Raw genomic sequence first — 27,722 nt, 5'->3', positions numbered from 1 at the left:
TAACTTTGTTGATTTATTGACAGAATTAATTTTTTTCCTTGTTAAGTTTTTTTTACAAAACAAAGTGTTCACTTGTATAAACGCATGGTTTTCGGAATAAGAACCGCAATAAGCAAGGTGAGTGTCTGCCCCTCGGCGCATAAATTTTCAATATTTTCGTTTTTCATGTTGCCAACCGTTACGTCACGAAATCGCGCATTTTCATTGGTCGACGCCATTTTATCGATGGCTCCGTTTTGTAGTGAAAACGACTTTAGTTTTTAATAATTTCTGTGTTCATTTCTTCAAAATCACTAATGATTCTTCATAAATCCACGGTGTTGTTGCCACAAGTAAGTTTGTTTGTGCGGAGAGGGCGCGCCGTGGCGGTTTTTCATACATTATCCTACCGTCCTGCAGTCCCACTGCGGTATTTTTTTACCTGGGTTTTATTTATATTTTTCGGGGGAAACTCGTCGGGGAAAGCTTGCCTGAATGAAACTAAACCCGATTTTGGCCCAATTGGCCCCGATTGGCCTCGCGGGACTTTTCCCGTGCGCGTTTCGCGGCCGTGCACGATTTTCCCGGATTTTCCCTCCCGACGCTCTCGCTTTTCCGCTTTCCCCCGCCGTCTTTTCGATTTACGGGCTTTCCGTGCGTTTCCCGAGCCCCCCTCGAAAGGGCCCAAAATTTTCAATCTAGGTCATTTCCTAGGGACTTTTGGCGTTTCCCCACTAAATCCCGAAAAGTTTTTGTTTGTATTTATTGTCAAATTGGCGATAAACACATCATTGTATATTTTCGCTTTTTCACGAACGAACAAACCCCGACCGCCGCTAGACAACCCCCTAAGCACGATCCGCGAAAATGCGCCCCGCTTTCTAGTGTGTTTGCAACTCTAACCTCACTTTTCGCTGCCCCCAGGTAGTTTTCCTCAGAGAGTTCGCTTGGTAATCAGTAAAAATGTCGGCCTCCACCACGCAAACCAACGGCAAGAAGAGCTCCAACAGTTCGGCCGTGAACACCCCAGCCAGCACCCCGGTGACGAATGGCAATTCGCAGACCATCTCCCAGAGCACCCCGCCGCCCCCTAACAACAACGCCCCCAAATACGGTGAGATGGTTTTTGCTTACTTGCCTAAAACAGCCAACCCCACGGGGCGTTGATTCAGTTAAGTATGCAAAATAAGTAAGTCTTCGATTTCCAAAGTTTAAGGAAAATTTACTAGCATGTAGGAAACGGGTTTTAAAAGAAAAATAAGGGAGTTTTAGTAATGTCGTGGTACAAAAACTCCTCAAACAATTTAGAAGCAATAAATAAATAAATAAGAACGGTTTCTACTGGGGGTTGAAATAAAGAGTTGTCCGACAATTTTGCAATTTTGTGAAGTTTTATTATCAAAACTTCCCATTTATGTGATACATCATTCTGTTGAAAAAATGACAAATGCTTCTAATATAATTTGTATCTCTAGTCACAAGACCTAAATAAATGTGCGGCATTATTATTCATAACAGTCTTGGTAAGAGTAAAGTTCTACAGTGATGATCTAATACAGTCAACGTAGAAATTTCTCTTTATTTGTAAATTCAGACCAATACTGTCTTAGTTTGTCGTTGTATTTAGAACGAAGCGAGTCTTGAGCAAAAAATTTTTGGTTATTTCTATGAAGCCGTTTTTCTTCATATTGTGTGTTTAAATTTAAAGATTATATATTTTTTTTATTTAGTGTTTTATTTGCTTTCGGGATTTTTAACAGTTTTTTTTAATTGAGGAAATATTTTTCGCATTTCAACACTTGATGGGAAATATTTTACATATTTCTATTTTTTCGACATTGTGTTTGATGTATTTGATTATATAATTATTGTATTTTATTAAAACGGAGATAGAAAAAACACGTGTTCACAAAATTGAAAGTCGGTCAAAGAGAAATTATAACATTTCGGGAAAGTTCCATAGGCGAAGATCCGAAATTCGCAGTTTTCAAAATGGAAAAAAAAACTAAATTATCTTATTTGAAATGACGTCATGAACTATGTAAAATATATGATATAAAGATTGTTTAGAATTAATATGGCAACAGTGGTTACTTTTTCACTTTTTTAATACTCCTATTACATAAAATATTTTAATGATTTCTCTGGAACTTGTGGACTTGACAGTGTCGATTTGATGCGTAGTTTTTTGATCAGCCTGTATAGCGTTATTATTCTTTACGGCTTTTAAAAATAAATCTTTTCGAGTCTGTATAAAATTAGTCATGAATAAGTAAAAGCGTTTCAAATCTTTGAAAAATACAGGTGATCAAAAATTGTCCACTGACTCTATGACACGTTAAAAACTGTTTATTGAATAAAGGAAAAATATTTTAAAAAATCCTATAGATATTATATGGGATTTATAGGCCGTCAAAGTTTAATTTTTCTTTTCGATATTTCGTCGTATTTTGTTTTCATTTTATGTCCAAAAAAAAAAAGAAATCTTTTTTTTAATATACAGGGTGACAAATCAGAATTACGAAGTTAATTTTTTCCAACTTCTCCAGAGCCTTATTAGCGACGTACCATCAAGTTTATATTTCATTTTTCATCACCCTGTATAAAGTATGTTTAATGTTTTTTCGCGAACTTTTGAATTTAATGATGTGTCCTTCGAGTTGGCGCGTCATTTTTTTTTGTCAACCTGTATATCATTATTATTTTCTATATTTATTGCCAAAATGAAACCGAATTAAACATACTTTTTTCGAAGAAATTAAATTATCGTCAAACTTTCAAATTCACGGCAATCTGACAAGACGAAAATTCCATCAAAGACAAACCTTCAAAATTCCATGGTTGTCTTGGATCGTGTTTTTAATTGCTCTCTGTAGATTCGGTATATTTGTGCATAATTTGTAAATAATTTTTTTTTTCTTAAAGTTTACTTACGGATTATTTTGAGAATGTCTAATTTTATATTATCTCAACATTTCATAATCTGTAGAATACGAAAATGTTAGTCGTGTAGTTCCATACCAATAACTACCGGACTGAGTGTTTTTTAAATATCTTAAAATTGTTTGATCAAAATTTATCCGTCTTCAAAAATTGATGACGTTACTTCAAATTCCCCTGTAGCTAAGAGCAAAGTTGGAAAATATCGGCTTAAAATTGGTCCGGGGTAGTAGACAGAATTTCCTTCGTTCCTGAAGTACCTACGGTTCAACAAATGCAGTTTCGAAAAATGATGGAATCTGTTTTTACGAATTTTCATTTAAATTTTATAAAGTAAGATACTCCTGCACTTGTGGTTTATGAATCCGTGTTGAGTTTTTACCTTTGACATCCAGATTTTTGAAAAAAAAAAAAAAACAATCCAAATTGATAGTTTTTAATATTATTTATACTTTTTGGGGTTTACCATTTAAATAAAATTCGCAAAATTAAATTTTATAATTTTCCGAAGAAGTCGCTTGTGTTCGACTGTAATAACATTAGACCTTTTTTTTTTCATGGTAACTCTTGTAAATTAAATCGAGGCGGATTCATAAACTACAAGTAGGATTGGTATTTTATACAATTTTAGTGGCATTTACTGTGCAAAGTTTTTAGGTGACGTCATCAAAATATTGATTAGGGTAATCAGATAAATTTTGGTTATCGCTGTCTCAAAAAAATTAATGACTGAGTCTTAAATTAAGAATTTCAAAACTTAATACTTTGAAATCCTGCAGATGTTTTGAAGTTGTTGTAAGCATGGTCACTTTTTAATAAAAATATATCTGTTTACTCCCCCAAAAAAAGTGATGACGTCTTCTCAAAATTTCGCCGAATAAATTCTACCGAAAATGTGCAAAATATGGCGAGTTTTTACTTGTGATTTATCATTGCATTACTATTTTTTAGATTTGCTTAAATCGGTGGTTCAAAAAATTAATGAATTTATTTTATTGATTAAGTGTGGAAAAAAAAATCCAGTGACTACCCTTAATTCAGTCTTAAAATATTTTGGTTTTTGAATTTTTCGATTTTTAAAAATGTTTGTTTTTTTCGATTCTTCAATTTTTCGATCTACTTATCGATTTTTTTCATTTTAGATTTCTCAGTTTTAACTTTTCGATTTTGGCTTATTTCGATTTCTCAATTTTTCGACTTCTCGACTTCTCGATTTCTCGATTGCTCAATCTTTTGATGACTGAATTTTCCTATTTTTCCATTTTTATCTTAGCAAGTACTAGCCCCGTCCGCTATTTTCTTAGACGGTATGTGATTTAATCCTTTATAAGAAAACAATAGCCCAACCCACCCACCCCCTCTTCTTGATTCCAGTGAGTACTATTTGCTATAAGATATATTTCTTATTTCAGAAGAAAAAAAATGAGAACGGGTGGGTGGGCGGAGCTAAGTTTAACTTTTTCCTACAGGCTTTTCAAAGAATGCAATGGCCCCCACCCACCCTCCCCCTCTTCATTCTAGTGACTACTCTTAATATTGTTCAGTGTTATCTTAGCAAGTACTAGCCCCACCCACCCGCCCACTATTCTCTTACATGGTATGTCATTTGCCACAATCAGTTTTATCTTAGCAAATACTAGCCCCGCCCACTCACCCTTTATTTTCTTTAAGGGTAAGTCATTTACCAAAATTAGTCTTATCCTAGCAGGTACTACACTCACCCACCTGCACTGTTCTCATTCTAACGGTTTTATTAGTGTTCAGTATAAGATCCACCTTTCATTCAGACTAAATTAAATATATATCACTGAAATGGAGGCTGGGTGGGTGGGCGGGTTTAATTATATGTTCCTTTGTAGAGTGGGAATGGAAACCAACAGAACTTGGACTGTTAAAAAAAAAAAGAAAAAAAAGTGCTAATCGTACTTTTTTCGTTATACTATTTGCTATAAGATATATTTCTTATTTCAGAAGAAACAAATTAGAGAACGGGTGGGTGGGCGGGGCTAAGTTTAACTCTTTCGTACAGTCTTTTATAAGAAAGCAATAACCTCGCCCACCCACCCCGTCTTGATTCCAGTGACCAGTCTTAATATTAATTATTATTGTTAATTATACATATGTATGTTCCGATTTTTTCAGTTTTTCCATGAAGCGATTTTTCGATTTTGCCATTTTTCGATTATTTAATTTTTCGATGTTTCAGTTTTGAGATTTTTCACTTTGTTCAATTCTGCAATTTTTCTTCCATTGTTCAGTTTTTCGATTTCAGTTTCGGAATTTTTCAATATTACGATTTGTACATCTTAATTTTTTTTCGATTTTTCGGTTTTTTATTGTTTGTATTTCTTGGTTTTCCTGTATTTTAATTTTTTCAATATTTAAAATTTTCGGCTTTTCGATTTCTCGGTTTTTCAATTTTTTAGTTCTTGGATGTTTCAGTTTTTGGAATCGTTATATTTTAGATTTTTTTGAGTTTTTTGATGTTTCGATTTCTCGATACTTTGATTATTCGACTTCTCGGCTTAAAATATTTTGGTACATATTTGAATTTTTCGATTTTCAAAAATGTTTGTTTTTTCGATTCTTCAATTTTTCGATTTACTTGCCGATTTTTTTTTTATTTTAGATTTTTCAATTTTCCAATTTTTCCATTTTTATCTTAGTAAGTACTAGCCCCACCCACCCGCCCGCTATTTTCTTAGACGGTATGTGATAAGCCACAATTAGTTTTATCTTGGGAAATACTAGTCCCGCCCACCCGCGCTGTTCGCGCATTCTAATGATTTTATTTGTGTTTAGTATAGGATCCACTTTTCATTAGAGAACGGGTGGGTGGGCGGGGCTAAGTTTATCTGTTTCGTACAGTCTTTTATAAGAAAGTAATAACCCCGCCCACCCACCCCGTCTTGATTCCAGTGACCAGTCTTAATATTAATTATTATTGTTAATTATACATATGTTTGTTCCGATTTTTTCAGTTTCTCGATTAAACGATTTTTCGATTATTCAATTTTTCGATGTTTCAGTTTTGGGATTTTTCACTTTTTCAATTCTGCAATTTTTCTTCCATTGTTCAATTTTTCGATATTTCAGTTTCGGAATTTTTCAATATTTCGTTTTGTACTTCTTAATTTTTTTTCGATTTTTCATTTTTTTAATGTTTGTATTTCATAGTTTTCCTGTATTTTAATTTTTTCAATATCTAAAATTTTCGGCTTTTCGATTTCTCGGTTTTTCAATTTTTTAGTTCTCGGATGTTTCAGTTTTTGGAATCGTTATATTTTAGATTTTTTTGAGTTTTTTGATGTTTCGATTTCTCGATACTTTGATTTTTCGACTTCTCGGCTTAAAATATTTTGGTATTTGAATTTTTCGATTTTTAAAAATGTTTGTTTTTTCGATTCTTCAATTTTTCGATTTACTTGTCGATTTTTTTTATTTTAGATTTTTCAATTTTCCAATGTTTCATTTTTTATCGTAGTAAGCACTAGCCCCACCCACCCGCCCGCTATTTTCTTAGACGGTATGTGATAAGCCACAATTAGTTTTATCTTGGGAAATACTAGCCCCGCCCACCCGCGCTGTTCGCGCATTCTAATGATTTTATTTGTGTTTAGTATAGGATCCACTTTTCATTAGAGAATGGGTGGGTGGGCGGGGCTAAGTTTATCTGTTTCGTACAGTCTTTTATAAGAAAGTAATAACCCCGCCCACCCACCCCGTCTTGATTACAGGGACCAGTCTTAATATTAATTTTTATTGTTAATTATACATATGTATGTTCCGATTTTTTCAGTTTTTCGATTAAGCGGCTTTTCGATTTTCCCATTTTTCGATTATTCAATTTTTCGATGTTTCAGTTTTGGGATTTTTCACTTTTTCAATTCTGCAATTTTTCTTCCATTGTTCAATTTTTCGATATTTCAGTTTCGGAATTTTTCAATATTTCGTTTTGTACTTCTTAATTTTTTTTCGATTTTTCATTTTTTTAATGTTTGTATTTCATAGTTTTCCTGTATTTTAATTTTTTCAATATTTAAAATTTTCGATTTTTCGATTTCTCGGTTTTTCAATTTTTTAGTTCTTGGATGTTTGAATTTTTGGAATCGTTAAATTTTAGATTTTTTCAGTTTTTAGATGTTTCGATTTCTCGATACTTTGATTTTTCGACTTCTCGACTTAAAATATTTTGGTATTTGAATTTTTCGATTTTTAAAAATGTTTGATTTTTCGATTCTTCAATTTTTCGATTTACTTGTCGATTTTTTTTAATTTTAGACTTTTCAATTTTACAATTTTTCCATTTTTATCTTAGTAAATACTAGCCCCACCCACCCGCCCGCTATTTTCTTAAACGATAAGTCACTTAACAAAATCAGTCTTATCCTACCAAGTACTACATTCACCCTAAGTAAAAGATCCATCTTCACACTAAATAAAATAAATCAGTGAAACGAGACGGGTGGGTGGGCGGGGCTAGTTATATGTTCCTTGGTCGAGTGGGAATGGAAACTAACAGAACTTGGACTATTAAAAAAAAAGAAAAAAAACCGTGCTAATTGTACTTTTTTCGTTATTTGCTATAAGATATATTTCTTATTTCTGAAGAAAAAAATGAGAGAAAGGGTGGGTGGGCGGAACTAAGTAACTTTGTCCTACAGTCTTTTATAATAAAGCAATGGGCCCCGCCCACCCACCCCCTCTTCATTCCAGTGACTACTCTTAATATTGTTCAGTTTTATCTTAGCAACCAGGGTAGGAAAAAAATCGGATTTAAAAAAAAAACAAAAATCAATGATCTTAGATGGTATGTTATTAGTAGAGCTGTCCGGTTGAAATTTATTTACCCCCACTAATCGCGATCAGTGCCGGCCGGCTGCAGCCTTGCCTTGTCCGATTCCCGCTGTACAATTATTATTTGCCTATCGACCTGACAACCTCCTTCCTTTATTTCTGCTACTAAAAACCGTGTAGTAAGGGCATAATCTGTCACGTTATTTAAGTTGTTATATTTGATTTGAATTTGGATAATTTGTTTTGCATTTAAGTTATAAATTAATTTATTGTTACGTTTTATTTTATTCGCGGATAAACTTTGAGTTTGATTTAATTTGTTTTTACATTGATTTAGTTTTTGATTTTGTACAATGGCTCACGCAACCGATTACGCGAAACATATTCATCACTGGATTGCAGAGTTCGGGAATACTTTTGTTTTTATTCAAGATGATGTAGTGCAATGCCTCGTCTGCGATTTAAATCTACATTGTCGCCAAAAATGTATTTTAGCAAACCACGTCAGGTCACAAAAACACATAGAAGCCGAGAATCAGCCTGTAAAAGGTGATTTTTACACAGACTTATGTACCGCTTTTGCTGCTGCGAATATCCCGTTAAATAAACTTCAAAACCCTATTTTGAAAAACTTCTTAGCAAAATACACACAGCGACACATTCCAGATCAATCAACACTGCGAAGATACTATATGCCAAAATGTTATTCTAGTGTTATGGAAAAAATTAAGTCCAAAATCGGGTCAAATTATATATGGGTTGCGGCCGATGAAACTATAGATATTCTAGGACGTTGTGTTGTAAATGTTGTAATAGGCATATTACATCCAACACAAGTGTATCAACCTTATGTGATAGACTGCCATGTGTCAGATAAAGTGAATAGTGAAATTATGTTTTCAATTATTGATGAATGCTTAAATTATATTTTTGATGATAATGTGGACGAAAAACGCAGCAAAGTACTTTTATTCGTTTCCGATGCTGCCCCATACATGATAAAGACTGGTAACTTATTAAAAAATTGGTATAAAAATATGCTACATATTACTTGTATAGCACATGCACTCCATCGTGTTTGCGAATTTATCAGAGACCACTTTTCGGATGTCGATGCATTAATAAGTACATGTAAAAAGATATTCTTAAAGGCCCCGCAAAGAGTGAACTTGTATAAAGAAATGTGCCCAGATCTTCCTTTGCCGCCCTCACCAATCATTACGCGATGGGGCACATGGTTAGAAGCCAGTTTATTTTATGCTGACCATATTGAAGCAATACAAAAAGTTGTATTTGCTTTAAACGACGATGCTCGTAGCATTACGCAATGCAAAGATGTACTCAAAAAACCTAGATGCAAAGAACAACTGCAGTATATTAAAAGACATTTCAAAGAGTTACCGGCTACAATAACATATTTTGAAACCCCAAATCTATCTTTAATCGAAGCGGTAACAAAGTTAAACGTTATTTTAAGTGAGTTGAAGAACATTCCCGAAAATTTTGGTGTCCAACTAACACGGAAAATCGAAGCAATCTTTACTAAAAATCCAGATTTTCATATACTACAACAATTTGTTTCTAAAGAAGAAAATGCCATAGATACACGTTATCAACCGTTTATAAAATATTTCGATCATCCGCCTGTTACTAGTGTAGACGTAGAAAGGTCATTTTCTTTGTTGAACGATTTGTTAACGTCAAAAAGAACTTCACTAACACATACAAATTTACGAACATTGATGCTAATTTACGCAAATAGTTTTCTTTTCAACGAAACCAACACTTGAAAAGTATTAACATAATTCGTATTATTTCATGGATATGGATTTTAAAATCATCACCTAACGTTCAAATAACATTATTTTTCTCATAATTTTCGTCGCGGCAGTAACATCGGCTGCGCGCCCCTGGTCCGCCGAGGGAGGGGTTAATTCGTAGCACGTAAATTTCAACCGCTCAGCTCTAGTTATTAGTCATAAATATTGTTACTTTTTGTATTACTAGAAACAGTAACTAGATCTAACTGTCGTGTGAGCAGTGTATTTCAACTGTTCACGTAATTCGGTAATCAAGGTGAGTTTTAAATCCACGTTGATTTTTAAATAACTGTCATTACGTTGAGTTCACGGAAATTAGTACATGAGAAACAACAGATTGTGCTCTCCTTCCTGAGAGAAGAGAGTACTTTTTATATTTATTTTATAATAAAATATAATCCTTACTGCAATTTACAATACAAACCAGCCAGCGATTAAAGTGCATTTGTGCCAATAGTAAGTCTTATCTAGTGGGTTTCTGATAGCCGTTAACCAAGGGCTGATAGAAACTAATAATTACGCTCGTTATTGGAACTTTTCTAAGCTATTTTCGTTAAATATGCATGTCAAGAAAATAACCAGGAAAAAATAAAAGTATCTACAAAATGCGTCTATTAATAACTAGTCTCTGATTAAAAATTCAAAGGACATAATGACGTGCTTTAACCGAACTTGCTTGTAGACATTAAAGAAAAACTTATAATAAATATTAAATACTAATAATAAATTTTTAGGCACCCTCGTCCCCAACCGAATCTTCGTCGGTGGCATCTCGGCCAACACCACCGAAGGCGAGCTCCTCCAGCTCTTCAGCAACTACGGCACCGTGAAGGCCGCCAAGATCATCCAGGACCGGGCGGGAGTCTCGAAGGGCTACGGTTTCATCACGTTCGAGAGCGAGGACGACGCCAAACGTCCTCTGAAAGATGCAGACAACATAGTGCTCAGGGAAAGAAAACTTAATATCGCTCCAGCTATTAAGAAACAAGTGAGGAGAAGGCGCGCCTTGGGCGATCCAGGAGTTTACGATTTTGTGTTGCAGCCGTTTAATCGGGCATTTGACGCTTCAAGTCCGTCGACCGTGGCTCCCGGCAACACTGCCCAGTACTTTTTCCCTCCTACTGCCGGAGTTCCGTACTTTCAAGGAGGTGTGACCTACTACCAGCAGCCGCCGGCCGCTCCCGGGGATCCCAATTCTCAGCCGACGACTGTCTATCAGGGTGAGTCGAGAGACGACGCCATGGAAGAAGTCTGATGAATATTTAATTGATTTTAAATATAAATGAGGAATAATTAATGGTCTTCGGTTATTTTGAGAGAACTTCCCTCGTCCCAGAACAATCCAACTACGAAAAATTATAAAATTTGATTTGGCGAATTTTATTTATTTTATTTTTTTTGTTTCCTAAGAAGGTCGTGACATCAAATACAAGCACAAGTTTAATGAGAGAGTTTATTGGACCAAGTTAAATCTAAGCCATAGCAACAGAAACAAGTTCTCACGTGTTTCTAATTGTTACTATACATAAAATAATGTCTCCTGTAAATAGAAGTTGTTTGAGAAGGTAATAAGAATATTACAAACTTAATCTAAATAAGGTGACTTAAAAACCGTTATTTCGTGTATAACTTAAGTATGGTCCTCGTTAATCTGTGACCCTCTAAAAACTGATGACGTCATCGTAAAATTTTGCAAAGTAAATCATTCGAAATTGTCGAGGATGAGCGAAGTTCTGTCGAAATAATAGCTTCGACCAATTTTTTTAAGCTCGAAATTAATTGTTGCGACCTTTTCTTTTTAATACTTGATAGAATAAGCATGAGAAACTACAAGTTAATGTTCAAGGAATAGATTGAATACGGCGTTGTTCAGCGTTTGACGACCGTCAAATTTTACCGTGACGAGTTTTACAAGTAGTTTAATTGACACTAAATTTACGCCTTTGCGATAAGTAACCAAAACTATCTTTACAAAGACGCTATAAAACAATGATCGATTCGAGCCTTAATTGAGTCATTAAACTAAACGACGGTTTAAGTGGAGGTTATTTAAAATTTATTGGATTTTACCGGGACCAAATTAATTATTGAAGGTGGTGCGGAAAGTTCGTTCTAGGGTGACGAGTTTATTAATGATGTTTAGATTGTGAAGTTATTTTTGGTTTCCGCATCATTCTATTCCGTTTACTGTTTTTTTTTTTAATCAACACGTGTCCGAGGAAATAATATTTTGTTGCATTTTTCCTTTCGCGGTGATAGAATGACTCGTTTACGTGCGATTTGTGGTAAACCACAAGGTCGTAGTTTGCAAGTGGATGCAAATGAAGCCGTTTTTTATGAGAATTGGTACATAAATTTTGCAGCCTCAACATAAAAGAAAGTGTGTGACGTAATTCGTGTCGTCTGGATACACGTCGATTTTTTATGAAACTGAATTATTTTTATTTAAATAATTTTTGTTATAGATGAGTTTTACTTTCGGAGGGTAAGTTAAGGATAATGGCGAATGTTTTAAATTTGATAAAATAATTTACTTCTCTATTTGTGGTTTATGAATCCGTCTTGAGTTTTTACCTTGGGCAACCAGATCACCAGATCTTTGGAAAAAATATCAAAATTGTGTAATTTAACTTTAAAATTACAAAATCCAATGCTTTGAAATCTTGCAAACTTTAAAGTTATCGCAAAAATGTCTATTCAGTTTATTCAATTATTCAATTTTTTCATTTTTCGATTTTTCAGTTTTTGACATTTCTAAATTTACGATTTTTTACTTTTTCGATTTTTACTCTTGATGTTTCGATTTCTGGATCTTACGATTCTTCGACTTTTCGGTTTTAAATATTTTGATTTTTCAATTTTCCGAATTATCGAGATTTGGGACATTTGGGTTGTTCAGTTTCTCCATCTTTCTATTTTTCGATTTTGCCTTATTTCGATTTCTTGGTTTTTCAGTTTTTCGTTTTTTAAATTTTGGGTTTTTGAATTTTGCAATTTTTGGATTTTTTCTTTATTCGGTTTCTCTTTTTTTACTTTTTCGATTTTTAGTGTTGGATTTATTAATTTTACAATTTTTCGATTTTTTAATGTTTCCCATTTCTCATTTTTTCAAATTTTCTAGTTCTTCGATATTTCTATTTTCCTTCTTTCGAATTTGTAAATTTTAAATTTTTCTCTTGATGTTTCAATTTCTGGATTTTGCGATTTTCGACTTCTCGGTTTTAGATATTTTGGTTTTTCAATATTTCGATTCACCTTTTTTTTATATTACATTTTTCTATTTTCACTGTTTCCGTTTTTTCATTTTTCCACTTTTCGGACTTTTTTCAAATTTTCCATTCTTCAGTTTTCCGATTTTCCAATTTTTCGATCTTTAAAATTTTGAATTTTCGATTTTTAGTGTTGGATTTTTCAATTTTTCTATATTTAATTTTTCAAATTTTTCGAATATTTAAATTTTAGATTTTTCTCTTGATGTTTCGATTTCTGGATTTTTCAACTTCTTGGTTTTAGATATTTTGATTTTTCAATTTTTCGACTTTTCGGACCTTTCGATTTTCCAATTTTTCCATTCTTCAATTGTCTGATTTTTATAATTTTTGATTTTAGATTTCCCGATTTCTTAGTTTTTCGATTTTTAATTTTCCAATTTTGAATTTTAAAATTTTTTGATTTTTTAATTTTTTAATGATTCGTTTTCTCGATTTTTTTTGTTTCAATTTCTCGATTTTTCATTTTTCGATTTTTAAATTTTAGATTTTTGTTCTGATGTTTCGATTTCTGGATCCTTAATTTTCGATATCTCGACTTTGGCTATTTTGGTTTTTCTATTTTTCGGTTTTTAGAATTTTTGATTTTTCGATTTTTAAAGTTTTTGATTTTTCGGGTTTTAATTTAAACCTTTGGATTTTTCAGTTTTTTGATTTTTCAATTTTTCAGTTCCGCGAATTATCGAGATTTCGACATTTTGATTGTTCATTTCTCGATTTTTCGATTTTGCCTTATTTCAGTTTCTCAGTTCCGATTTTTCAACTTCTTTATTTTCCGATATTTTAATTTTTTGGTTTTTAAAATTTTCAATTTTTCGAATTTTTCAATTTTACATTTTTCTCTTGATGTTTCGATTTCTGGATCTTTCGATTTTTCGACTTTTCGGTTTTAAACATTTTGCTTTTTCAATTTTTATGTTTTAAACCTTTAAAATTTTAGGTTTTTTGATTTTTCAATTTTTCGATTTCACGAATTATCAAGATTTGGACATTTTGATTGTTCAGTTTCTCCATCTTTCAATTTTTCGATTTACCTATTGTTTTTTTTTTGTTTTACATTTTTGAATTTTTAACGTTTCTATTTTTCGGTTTTACCATTTTCCGATTTTTCAACTTCTTTATTTTTCGCCTTTTTGACTTTTCGGGCATTTCGATTTCTAAAATTTTGGATTCTCAATTTCCCGATTTCTTGGTTTTCCAATTTTTCAATTTTTAAATTTTGGGTTTTTGAATTTTACAATTTTTCAATTTTTTCTTTATTCGGTTTTTCGTTTTTTTTTAATTTTTCGATTTTTGATGTTACATTTATTGATTTTTCCATTTTTCGATTTCTGGATCTTTCGATTTTTCGACTTCTCGGTTTTAGATATTTTGGTTTTTCAATTTTTCGATTTACCAATTTTTCGAGTTTTATAATTTTGAATATTCGATTTCCCGATTTCTTTGTTTTTCGATTTTTAAATTTATTTTTGAATTTTTCAATTTTTGGATTTTTTAATTATTGGTTTTCTGGATTTTTTAATGTTGTCGATTTCTTGATTTTTCAATTTTTCGATATTTTAATGTTTCTATTTTTAAAATGTTTGATTTTTCCATTTGTTTTTCAAATTTTCGGTTTTTTGATGTTTCTATTTTTCAATTTTTCGAATTTTTAAATTTTAGATTTTTCTCTTGATGTTTCGATTTGTGGTTTTTCAAAAATGTTTTAAACCTTTCAAATTCGAAATTTTTTGATTTTTCAGTTGTTCGATTCCTCGAATTATCGAGATTTGTTCGTTTTGATTGTTCAGTTTTTTCATCTTTCAATTTTTCCGTTTAGCTATTTTTTTTTATTTTACATTTTTCAATTTTTAACCTTTCTATTTTTCGATTTTAATAATTTTGGATATTCGATTTCCCGATTTTTTAGTTTTTCGATTTTTCAATTTTTAAATTTTTTGATTTTTTAATTATTCGTTCTCTCGATTTTTTAATGTTTCGATTTTTCAATTTTTCGATACTTTTTTCAATTTTTCAAATTTTTAAATTTTAGATTTTTCTTTTGATGTCTCGATTTGCGACATCTCGGTTTTAGCTATTTTGGTGTTTAATTTTTCAGTTTTCAAAGTTTCTGAGTTTGCGATTTTTCAATTTTCAAACCTTTAAATTTTTCAATTTTTCGATTCCTCGAATTATCGAGATTTCGGCATTTTGATTGTTTTTTTCTAGATTTTTCGATTTACCAATTTTTGTTTTCAATATTTAACGTTTGTTTTTTTTTTCAACTTTATTTTTCGATTTCTCGATTTTTGAATGTTTCTATTTCTCATTTTTTCGATTTTTCGACTTTTCGGGCTTTGCGATTTTCCAATTTTTCCATTCGATTCCTTGGTTTTTCGATTTTTAAATTTAGAATTTTTAATTTTTCGATGTAACTCTTCGTTTTCCCGATTTTTTACTTTTTCGAGTTTTAATTCAATTTTTCAATTTTTTGATTTTTTAATGTTTCGATTTCCCCATTTTTAAATTTTTCTATATTTTAATTTTTCAAATTTTCGATATTTTAAGTTTTCAATTTTTAAATTTTTCGGTTTTCAAATTTTTGATTTTTCGATTTTTAAAATTTTTGATTTTTTGTTTTTTCGATTCCCTGAATTATTTTCGACATTTTGATTGTGCAGTTTCTCGATTTTTCGATTTACCAATTTTTTTATTTTACATTTTTTAGTTTTCAACGTTTCTATTTTTCGATTTTTTGACTTTTCGGACTTCTCGATTTCCCAATTTTTTCATTCTTCAATTGTCCGAATTTTCAACTTTTCGATTTTTATAATTTTGGATTTTTGATTTTCCGATTTCTTAGTTTTTCGATTTTTGAATTTTTAAATTTTTTGATTTTTTAATTTCTCATTTTCGCAACTTTAAATGTTTCGATTTCTCAATTTTTCGATATTTTAATTATTCGATTTTTCTATTTCTGTTTTTCAAATTTTTGGTTCTTTGATATTTCTATTTTTCGAATTTTTAAATTTTTGATTTTTTCTTGATGTTTCGATTTCTGGATTTAAATTTTCGACATATCGGTTTTAGCTATTTTGGTATTTCAATTTTTCGGTTTTTAAAATTTTTGATTTTTCAATTTTTAAACCTTTTGATTTTTCAATTTTTCGGTTCCTCGATTTATCGGGATTTTGACATTTTGATTGTTCAGTTTATGGTTTTTCGATTTACCTTTTTTTTAATTTTACATTTTTGAATTCTTAACGTTTGTTTTTCGATTTTGCCATATTTCGATTTCTTAGTTTTCCGATTTTTCAACTTTTTCGGGTATTTCGATTTTTAAAATTTTGAATTTTCAATTTCCTGATTTGTTGGTTTTTCAATTTTTCGACTTTTAAATTTTGAATTTTTGAATTTTACAATTTTTCGATTTTTTTCTTTATTCGGTTTCTCGTTTTTTTACTTTTTCGATTTTTAATGTTGGAGTTATTAATTTTTCAATTTTTCGATTTTTTTAATGTTTCGATTTCTCGATTTTTCAATTTTTCGATATTTTAATTTTTCAATTATTAAAATTTTCGATTTTTCAATTTCTCAGTTTTTCAAATTTTTCAGTTCTTCGATATTTCTATTTCGAATTTTTAAATTTTAGATTTTTCTCTTGATGTTTCGATTTCTGCATCTTTCGATTTTTCGACTTCTCGGTTTTAGATATTTTGGTGTTTCAATATTTTTGATTTTTCGATTCTCTGAGTTATAAAGATTTCGACATTTTGATTGTGCAGTTTCTCGATTTTTCAATTTTTCGATTTTTTGACTTTTCGGACTTTTCGATTTTCCAATTTTTCTATTCTTCAGATTTTTCAATTTTTCGAATTTTGAATTTTTAAATTTTTTGATTTTTTAATTTCTCATTTTCGCGACTTTTAAATGTTTCGATTTCTCAATTTTTCGATATTTTAATTTTGCGATATTTTAATTATTCGATTTTTCTATTTCTGTTTTTCAAATTTTTGGTTCTTTGATATTTCTATTTTTCGAATTTTTAAATTTTTTATTTTTTGTTGATGTTTCGATTTCTGGATTTAAATTTTCGACATATCGGTTTTAGCTATTTTGGTATTTCAATTTTTCGGTTTTTAAAATTTTTGATTTTTCAATTTTTAAACCTTTTGATTTTTCAATTTTTCGATTCCTCGATTTATCGGGATTTCAACATTTTGATTGTTCAGTTTATGGTTTGTCGATTTACCTTTTTTTTTTCATTTTTCAATTTTTAACGTTTCTCTTTTTCGATTTTATTTCCGGTTCTCAGTTTTTCGATTTTTCAACGTCTTTATTCTTCGATTTCTCGAATTTTAGGAGTTTCTATTACTCATTTTTTCGATTTTTAAAATTTTAGATTTTCGATTTCCCGATTTCTTGGTTCTTCAATTTTTAAATTTTAGATTTTTGAATTTTTTGATTTAACTCATCTTTTTCTCGATTTGTTTGCTTTTTCGATTTTTAATGTTGAATTTTGAAATTTTTTAATGTTTCGTTTTTTCTATTTCTCAGTTTTTCGAATTTTTTAATTTTCTCTAGATGTTTCAATTTTTGGATCTCTGAATTTTTCGACTTCTCGACATTAGATAATTTGGTTTTTCAATTTTTTTAGTTCGAATTATCGAGATATCAACATTTTGTTTGTCCAATTTCGCGATTTTTCGATTTGCTTTTTGTTTTTTTTTTTAATTTTACATTTTTCAGTTTTTAACGTTTCTATTTTTCGATGTTGCGTTGTTCCGGTTTCTCAGTTTTCCGATTTTTCAACTTTATTTTCCGATTTCTCGATTGCAAAAAAAATCTCATTTCGATTTTTAAAATTTTTAGATTTTTCAATTTTTCCATTTCTTGATTTTTACCATTTCGAGCTTCAATTTCTCGATTTTTTGATGTTCCCATTTCTCGATTTTTTTCGATTTTTCAACTATGTACATAATATAATTTTTCGATTTTAAAATTTTTCAATTTTTCCATTTTTTTAATGTTTCAATTTCTCGATTTTTTAAATTTCCGTTTTTTTGATCTTTCAATTTTTCCAGTTTTAAAATTTTTTGGTTTCTCGATTTATCGATATTCCAACGTTTCAATTTTTGGATTGTTCGATTTCTGGATATTTTGATTTTTTAGTTTTACCGACTCGTTTATAAACATTTGATATATCTTACTGTCTTGTAAAATTGTTAAATAAGCTACAACATTTTTCGCACTGTATAAGCAAGAGTCCTGTTCGTCCCACCAGAATTTTATGATACATCGAGCGCGTCGTAATAAAACCCCCCATAAAACCGACTTGTTGACTTCGGCATAAATCTCGACTACTCAAGCAATTCATTACTCATGGTTTGTTTTGAAAATATCCACTTTCAAATAGTGCTTGTTACGAGTTTATTCTCTCGAATCATCAAGTCGAGAGACCCTCCACAATTATTTCCTTAGAAAAGTAAACAACTCGTTTTATGTTATAAAATATTGGCAGCAGCGATGAAGTGTTTGTGTTCTTTTGTTTAGTCTGTAATCACAGTTCTCAAACGATAACATTCGGTGCGTAACGAAATGTACCGTGTTTGTTTTTAAATACAAGTTGATAGTTTTGATTTATTATAGTATTACTAATTGTGTGTATTTTTTAGCACCCCCTGTGTATCCGGCCCAAACCGGCCCACCTCAGGCCCCTACTTACTCGCCAATGATGTTCCCTCATCATATTTACATGCCACAACAGTACGCCATGCCACCGATGCCGGTGAGTATTTTTTCCATCATACTGTGTACAAAAACAAAATGTTAAAATGGTGTTAACTGGTGATTTCACTCGCTTACAATGTCGCTCACGTTTTTAGAGAACTGTAAGGGTCGCAATGTTGGACCAGGAGTGAAGTCGCCACCACACCAACCGTAGTGACGGCCACTAAACGAGAACTTGATACGTTTTAAGCAAAAACAAAATGTCTATGTTTGGCACACTTTAAATTCTTGTCCATGTCTTGAAACACTGTCGATGATTGATTTCTTGTTTATTTTGGACAAATAACTGTTGTTTTGGTTTCGCTGCGAGCATCAATAGGAAAAAAAAACAATAATTGTTTAATGTTCGTGTATAAATAGTGTGTATGTTCAGTCCAGCAACTACATATCGGAAGGGCTGTATCCAGTCACCCAGCCTGCCTACGTGTTGCTGGACGGCCTGCAGTACTGAGGGCTCCCCACGTCTCTCCCCGCCCCTTTCTTAAGGTCTCTGATCGCACGCCGAAACGTCTGTATTTTGATTTTTTGCACGAGGCCTTGTTGTGTTTATTTCTTCTTTGTTTCATTTATTAATTTCTTATTCGTTGTTATACGTAACGTTTATAGTTAATGTTTTTGTTTTTTTATTTCGTTATTTGTTGCGTAACGTCTCAGTTTATCAAGCTTATGGTTTTGTTGAGCATGCGTGGCGAAAGAAATTTTTAGTTTTTTATTTTTTAAGTATACGAGAAAAATGTTATGGTGTGTGGCGAATGGAGCTTGAAAAGATCGGTATCGAGTCCAGAAATCGAAGTAGCGACAATTGGATTAGGTAAACAAAAAAAAATAAAATAAATGAAAATGCGTATTGTGGACGATAAGCCATTCGCTCGATGGAAGCAGTTTGTAGGAAACCGCTTGAATCTCAGTTGTAGTCGTTCTCTTTACACACAGAAGGCGCCACTAAAATCAGATGTCATGGCTAACTAAGATCTGACGTCCGTTTCCGTGCGTCTGTCTGTCTATCTGTCTGTCCACCGTTGTGTGGCGATTTTGTCTAATCGTCCCCACCAACAATGTGATGACGTCACTTTAAAATTGTAATTAGTAAATGGGTTTTATGTGAAAGTGGGGGGCGGAGCTTAACTGCATTTAAAGAAAATGAAGCCCCACCCACCTGCCCCGATCACAATTGTGATGAATTTTTTATTCGTTGTGAGAGCAGGGGGTGGAGCTTATTATAAATTAAAAAAAGAATGATTAAGACCCTCGACAAAATTTCACATTTTTCCATCCTAAAAAAAAGACAGTTGGAGCCCCGAGAAAGTTTTATGTTCTAAAACAAAGACACCAGAATACCATGTAAGCCCCACCCACCCTGTCAGTTGTGATTAATTTTATTATTCGTCGTGAGACCAAGGGCGGAGCTTAATTGCAAAGTATCGTGTTGTTGAAAGAAAAAACCATATATATTAAGAAATTGAGGCCGAATATTAAGCCCCGCCCACCCGCCCCAATTCCGAATGTGATGAATTTTTTATTCGTTGTGAGAGCAGGGGGTGGAGCTTATTACAAATTAAGAAAAAAGATGATTAAGACCCTCGACAAAATTTCACATTTTTCCATCCTAAAAAAAAAGACAGTTGGAGCACCGAGAAAGTTTTATGTTCTAAAACAAAGACACCAGAATACCATGTAAGCCCCACTCACCCTGTCAGTTGTGATTAATTTTATTATTCGTCGTGAGACCAAGGGCGGAGCTTAATTGCAAAGTATCGTGTTGTTGAAAGAAAAAACCATATATATTAAGAAATTGAGGCCGAATATTATGCCCCGCCCACCCGCCCCAATCCCGATTGTGATGAATTTTTTTATTCGTTGTGAGAGCAGGGGGTGGAGCTTATTACAAATTAAGAAAAAAGATGATTAAGACCCTCGACAAAATTTCACATTTTTCCATTCTAAAAAAAAGACAGTTGGAGCCCCGAGAAAGTTTTATGTTCTAAAACAAAGACACGAGAATACCATGTAAGCCCCACCCACCCTGGCAATTGTGATTAATTTTTTTATTCGTCGTGAGACCAAGGGCGGAGCTTAATTGCAAAGTATCGTGTTGTTGAAAGAAAAAACCATATATATTAAGAAATTGAGGTCGAATATTATGCCCCGCCCACCCGCCCCAATCCCGATTGTGATGAATTTTTTATTCATTGTGAGACAGAGGGGGCGGAGTTTATTACAAAGTTCGTATTTCTGTACAAGAAATTACCAAGTGAAACATGTTGCAAATGTTATCGTATTGTTGAAATAAACTATTTTGAGGTTAAATAGGGAATGAATAATATTCTTATCCTCTCAAAAGTAAAAGGAGATATGCTAAAAAGTAGAAAAAATACCCAAAAATTAAAAAAAATAGTATTCACAACTTGACTTTTCAGTAAATTTGAAGGGTAAATTGGTAGATGGGGCAATTTTGGTGATTCACCTGGACATGATTCTAACCTCAAATATACCATTTGACGTTTTAAATATTTTATTGTTGAAAGAAGACCACGTATCTTATGAGCAGAAAGTCAAAGAATAAGCCCCACCCACCCACCCCCGTCTCAATTGTGATTAATTTTTTATTCGTCGTGAGACCAGGAGTACGATTTTGTTTCTCGATCGAAGTGATAATTTATCACTTGCGATAAATGTCATTACGTAGCTTTTAAATGCAAAAGTTTGCATTTATTCTTTGCATATAAGCTTATTAAATGCTCAAAAGTTTACAATTACCTTAATTTTACGAACTTATAACACAGAATTACGATTTTGAACTTCTATTTTGACATAAAGTTCGAGGTTATATCTCCAAAATTTATCACTACTCAGAGCTATCGAGAAAATATCACTCCATGAAGACTTGATTTCGTGACAGAATCGAGAAATGTGACAGAAATGTAGCATCTCAACCAATCAGTAAACGAGATTTTATCGCTATCGAGTGTTTCTAAATCGAAGTGATAAATTATCACTTGCGATAAATGTCATTGCGTAGCTTTTGAATGCAAAAGTTTGCATTTATTCTTTGCATATATTCATTAAATGCTCAAAAGTTTACAATTACCTTAATTTTAAGAACTTATAACACAGAATTACGATTTTGAACTTCTATTTTGACATAAATTTCGAGGTTATGTCTCCAAAATTTATCACTTTACTCAGAGCTATCGAGAAAAGATCACTCCATGAAGACTTGATTCGTGACAGAATCGAGAAATGTAGCATCTCAACCAATCAGCAAATGAGATTTTATCGCTATCGAGTTTTTTTCGATCGAGAAACAAAATCGCACCCCTGGGGCGCAGTATTTTGAGAAAAAGTAGGGAATTCATTCTTTTGAAAATAAAAGGAGATATCGAAAGAAGAATTATATTTTATAAATATCACTACTACATGTGTAGTTTATGAATCCGTGTCGAGTTTTTCCCGGCACATTCAGATTTGTGAAAAAAAAAAAATGAAAATTATAATATTTTGCAATTTAACTTTGAAACTACGAACCCGGATGTTCTGGAATTTTGCAAACGTTTTAAGGTTATCATAAGCATGGTAAAGCGTTAATCTAAATCATTACGTTTACTCCTGTCAAAAAATTGATGACGTCATGTCCAAATTTTGACCAATGAATTCGGCCTAAAATATCCAAAACATGAGTATACTTGTGGTTTATCAATGCATTAATCAGAGTTTTTAGAATTATTTATACAGGGTGACTCACTCCATTTTTCCGAAAATTTGTGTAATATATGCCAAAATGGTCATCTCAAAACTTGTTATGACAAAAAGATTTTTTTTACGTTAGATTTTCTGCTTCCTTTTGATTGAGCAAATCGACTTAAATAAATTTTTAATTATTAGCCGAAGTACTTTTAGGTATGTCTCCAAACTCATCCTCAGAAAAATTCTAAAATTCAAAATATAAAAATTCAAAGAACAACGTAAATTACACACAAATTTTAAAGGCATTGTCAACGTAGTTATTTTTTTTCTTTTGTGGGAATTGCTACTATGCTCTTCAAAATTCTTTTGGCATATAATTTCAAAAAAACGAGTCAGTTTTTTCTCCACAAAAACATTTTATTTTTTTGTAAATTATCAAAATGGACAAAATTGTTGCCTTTAATCAATCAAAACCACAGCCTCTTCAACAAAAAGATGAGCTTTTACTGTGGTTCGTTAAAGACAATTTTTGAGGTTAGGAGAATCAATCAAAGATGCTAGATCTTAGTTAGCCAGGGAGATTTAAACTCTTCTTATTCTGTTATCAAAAATATTCAGACGTTTACAGAACGTAAAACCATAATGTCTTTTTGTTAGGTAAAGTTGCGTTCATTTCCGGCTAAACCGAAAGCGCTATATTTCGTATACCGATAGGAAGGAATTATAATGATAATGTAGATTTGATCGTCACACATGCTTAGAACGAAGGTTGAAATTATGAAGAAGAAATTAAACAACAACAAGACGTGACGAAACTTCGAAATTCCGCCTTTTCGAAGATGCGATCCTCGATTTCTGGATGTCGACACGATTTAAAAAATAATAATAATAATAATAATTCAACGCTCTAGCCGTGTTTTTCCCTTTAATCGTAAACATTTTACTGAGATATTTTTCTGATGATAGTACGAGTACAACTACTACCCGAACAACGGAGGACCCCAGTACATGGTCGGTGGACAGAACGGTCCCAGCAGCAATAGCGGCTCAGCCGCCGCCGCAGCAGCAGCAGCAGCCGCCGCCGCCGCCGGATCGTCCCAGGCCCCCGGTCCGATGCCTCCCTCCAGCAGCCCTCCCCGACCGCCCTGCTACAACGCCCAACTACCGCCCTACGCCCCCGACCCCGTTTACTACAACGTGCCCGTTTACGGGGGCCCGCTCGAGGGCGGCCCAGTCTCCGTCTACCCCGAAGGTCTGGAGATGGCCAACGGCGGTTATCCTGAGGTTAGTCAGATCGTAGGCGATTTCTTAGCCCCCGGCTTTGACGCTGGCGCGGATGTGCAGGGCCCCTACCCTGTGGCCGACCATCCGCCGCCCGCCCAAGACATAGTCGATCCGCACGAACCGCCGCCGCAGGCGCCGCCCCCGCTCGACCCCGCGCGCTCTCCGGCCGACGCCGACGCCGGCCGCCAGACGAAAACGCCGGTCGTCTCGCTGCTGTCGATGGAGCAACACCAGGAGAAGGACCTCGTCTCGATGCAGGGCGGCCGCCGCGTCAAGCTGCAGCCGCCCCCGCCGCCGCCGCAGCCTCTCGTCGTGCCGCACTTCGCCCAGGGCCAGCCGCCGCAGCCGCTTTACCACTATAACTTTGGCGGGCCGCCGCCCCCGTACAAGCTCAACGGCTGGCGGAAGACGCGTAACTTCAACGCGACACGCAAACCCGAGAACGGCTCGAGCAGGTCGAGTCTCCGGACGGACTCGAACTCGTCGGCGAACGCGGACGACGCGCCGCCCCCGCTGCCGCCGCACCCGGCGGCGGCGCCCCCGCACAACACCTTCCACATGTACAACGGCGGCACGAGGACGTACCAGAATTCGCTCGGCCGGAGGAGCGGCCACGGCCCGCCCGCCGCCGCCGCCGCCAAGAAGGACGGGGATAATAACAATAAGAGTAAAAGTTTTGTCCCTTCGCAACAGGTGCGGAATAACGGGCAGCAGAACTTCGTCGTGACGTCGGCGACGGTAGCGTCGTCGGCGGCGGCAGCGGCGAGGAGGAACAAGAGGTCGACGCGCCGGAACGTCCAGCCTGGAGGCGGCTCGCTCAGCGAGATCGGGGCCGGCGACGCGCCGCTCCCTCTCCCTCCGAACAACGACGTTTCTGATACCTGTAAAAAAATGGAAACGCTGAAAATGTGATTAAGAGGTTTGTTGTTGACACTTAAGAAAAGGGATAATTTATTTATTATAAAAAAAATAATAAAAATGTTTGCTTGTATATAAAAAAAACAAAACAAGAATAAAAATGCAATATTATTTAAATAATCGACAATATTATTGTTATTAACACGAAAGTGAGAGAAGCCCGTTTAGCTTTGGACTTTTTCCTAGGTTAGGATTCTTTTTGTAGATACATAAAAAGAAAAAAACTAAGTCCTAAATATTTTTAACAAGCAATTGTTATTTAATGTATAAGGATGTGTATAAATTAGTTTAGTTTTGATTATTTTTTAAACTCGATGACTCTATTCGCAACAATCGTATTAGTAGAGGGGAAAGTTCGTCTGTCAAGTCCTTTACGATAGTGCGCATGTCCTACTGATTACTGCGAAAATACAAAGAAAACAAAAAACGAGTAAAGTACTTGGCATCCAGTTTGGTCGTCAGAGCTGAACAGTTTTTTGCCTTATTTCCTCTCATTGTACGTTCTTCATTGTATCAATCTAGGTTAGTTTTTTGATATTTTTTCCCTTAACAGTCTTTGTAATTGACTTTAAAATCAAAGTGAGATTTTTGCTCAAAAAGGCTGCCATCGGTTTTAGTCCAAATCGAGTGAATCTATCGGCTCTCTAAAAAACAAACAAAAACAAAAAATCTTCTTTCCTATAAACACCACCTTGGTAGTAGTTGTTTCGTTCTCCTGTTAGTCTCGTAATATTTCAATTTTAGGCTGTGACGTTAAATTGTTGAATTTGTAGGAGTTGTTTCGAAATTCAAAATTTTTCACGGGACAGATTGTTACACACAAAAAAAAAGTTTCAAAGAGCCTAAAATTTGTTATGATTTTTTTTCCAAAGAAAGTATTTTAAGATTAGCGAGTAAGATCTCTAGGTTAAGATAGTAATTTATTAAGTAGTGTAGATATTTAGGTGTCATAGTTCATAAAAAAAATCTTGGCCAAAACTATTACACGTTTAGTTAGGTTGTCATACATACATTGAAAAAAACAAACAAAACGAATTGTTTATCTTACATTTAGTCGGACAATACCGAGTCTTTTCTTATTGAAGTATATTAACATTGTACCTGTATTAAAGTAATCTAAAAATTTGTAAATACCTATTTAGTTGATATACTTGTTGATGTTTGGAAATTTTATCGATGCGAGCGTTTTCGTTGCGTTATTGGCCAACGTAGCTTTTAATTTTGTAGGTTTAGGGAGATCACCCAACGCCCCCTCACAAAAAACAATTAAGAGCAATATGTAACTTTGTCAATTTTAGTTTGTATATAACCAAAAATGGAAAAATTTCGTAAAAAAAGAAATGCTCTAAAAACGGTTGTGCATAAAAGTTGTAGTTGTAACATGTAGTCGTAGTTTAAGACACGATTGATTGGCGATCGCCAACTACAAAATACAAACTGAAATGTGAGCTATGATAAGCCAAATTTTTGTGATAGCGGCGAAAAATGTGTTTTTAAAATTAAAATTGCCGCGCAATTGTAATTTTAAAACACAGATTTCCGACTTAAAATGTGTGTTCAACAACTTGAAATCTTGTAGGCGTATTAGACTTGCTTTTGGGGAGGCTGCCGGGCAGAGTGGCTCGCTGCGCTACCTCGTCATTACTACATAGTTATTAAAGATAAAAACATGAAAAGTAAAATAGCGTTACAGAAAACTATAAATGTAAAATAAAATGCAATATTTTAGAAATTATATAACTTAAGAAAACAGTGAGAAATATTTATTAATTACAATAATACTATGATTAATTACTATTAATTAAGCTATGTACAAAGTATCTCAGATAATAAATCTAAATTTAAGAAGGAGCGTCTTTTAAACAAACACCCTCTTCAACTCGGTCGTAATTCTAGAACAAGTTTCAGTATAAATACAACATATATTTTTATGTAACGTTGTAAAACTACGTAATATGCCTGTGATAAGCTATAAGTGGAGTCTTTTTTATAGGAGGTCAGTAATGTTTTATGGTTTAAATTTATAATTATTTTAAAATATTGTTTTTAGTTTTTGCGCTTTTGAATAGTTTGCGACTGTCAATCCTTGCTGATACGGTTTGTGGTGCAGGTAGTTAAATAAAAATGTATACATAATACATGGGTCTTCAATTCTGGTAACATGTATGATCTTATCAAAACTGCTTTGAATAAATACATAGACAAAAGTGTAACTGTTCAGTTGTAAAAGGTTTAACAACCAACAAACACTCGAAATGGAACAAAAAGAGAGAAGACGGCAAAAACAATCTCATCCGAAGGACAGGTCTAATTTCCTGTCGCAGTTTTTATTCTGGTAATTTACTGTCAAATTGGTTTTACTTTTATATATTTCATATATTTAGCTGGGAACTACCAATTTTATTTAAATCGCACGCTTTCACTGAAAACAACTTGTACGAAGCTGCGGAAGAACACAGGGCTACGAGTCTCGGAGATAAGTTGGAATTTTTTTGGATTAAAGAAGAAAAGTGTCAAAAGCAGCCGTCATTGACAAGGGCTCTTTTAAAAGCGTTTGGTAAAGAATTTTTACTGCTAGGCATTATAATTTTACCAATTGATCTTGGAGTGATGTTAGCTGTTCCTGAAGTTGATGTCGTGTCACCTACACGCCTTAGTTTTAGGTTACTACAACCTTATTGTATGAAGAAGTTTTTGAACTGCTTAAAACAACAAGAGTGCGTCGGTGGAATCGAAATCTATCTGGTTACTTTGTCAATTGTTTTAGTCAATTTGTTGCAAGTGTTACATTTTCACTGGTTTTATTTGCAATTTAGTTCTTTTGGAATCAAAGTGAGAGTTGCTTGTTCTTCGTTAATTTACAGAAAGTGTCTCGAGATGAAGAGACACAAAACAAATTCTATCGGACAAGTGGTAAATCTGTTTAACGATGTAAACAGATTCAACGACGTTTTTAACGTTTGTCACTACCTGTGGATTGCACCTTTAAAGATTTTGGTTTTTCTTTATTACATGAACGTCGTTTTAGGACCCACGGCGCTTACAGGAATTGCGATAATTGTTTGTTTTATATTTGTACAGTGTCTGTAGTTCCAACTTGTAATATTTTCACTCAAAAAACTGTTTCAGTGGTTGTTTCTAAACAAATGTTTGTGAGAAAAAGTGAAGTGGCTTTGAAAACCGACGACAGAATTCGATTGATAAATGACGTCGTTGGTGGCATACAAACAGTGAAAATGTACACGTGGGAAGCACCTTTTTC

The 27,722-nt window shown here is 33.4% G+C and overlaps 1 protein-coding gene across 3 annotated transcripts; it reads left to right on the top strand.

The window, feature by feature from the left end:
* On the top strand, positions 1 to 26,308 carry LOC135138004 (basic salivary proline-rich protein 2-like). Of its 3 annotated transcripts, XM_064067816.1 has the most exons (7): positions 214 to 332; positions 904 to 1,093; positions 10,271 to 10,524; positions 10,579 to 10,756; positions 18,460 to 18,572; positions 23,225 to 23,542; positions 23,603 to 26,308. In XM_064067816.1, exons 2-7 carry the CDS (start codon positions 943 to 945, stop codon positions 24,452 to 24,454), a joined length of 1,866 nt encoding a protein of 621 aa, XP_063923886.1. In that variant the 5' UTR covers positions 214 to 332; positions 904 to 942; the 3' UTR covers positions 24,455 to 26,308. The 3 variants fall into 3 exon arrangements, with proteins under 3 accessions (XP_063923884.1, XP_063923886.1, XP_063923883.1); XM_064067814.1 differs by lacking the exon at positions 214 to 332 and adding an exon at positions 1 to 117 and having other exon boundaries at positions 23,225 to 26,308; XM_064067813.1 differs by having other exon boundaries at positions 23,225 to 26,308.
* The last annotated feature ends 1,414 nt before the right edge of the window (positions 26,309 to 27,722 follow it).

Source organism: Zophobas morio, unplaced genomic scaffold, assembly GCF_036711695.1.
Source record: "Zophobas morio isolate AGI-343-1 ecotype UQ-CSIRO unplaced genomic scaffold, CSIRO_AGI_Zmor_V1 ptg000030l, whole genome shotgun sequence".
Taxonomy (NCBI): domain Eukaryota; kingdom Metazoa; phylum Arthropoda; class Insecta; order Coleoptera; family Tenebrionidae; genus Zophobas; species Zophobas morio.
Note: the sequence above shows the minus strand (reverse complement) of the source record. Positions and strands in the feature narration are given on the sequence as shown.

Bases quoted from the DNA above. Each gene is read 5' to 3' on its own strand.
- LOC135138004 (XM_064067814.1), top strand. From the start codon at position 943: ATGTCGGCCTCCACCACGCAAACCAACGGCAAGAAGAGCTCCAACAGT. The intron at 1,094-10,270 runs GTGAGATGGTTT...ATAAATTTTTAG, and splicing joins CAACAACGCCCCCAAATACG to GCACCCTCGTCCCCAACCGA. The intron at 18,573-23,224 runs GTGAGTATTTTT...TTCTGATGATAG, and splicing joins ACGCCATGCCACCGATGCCG to TACGAGTACAACTACTACCC.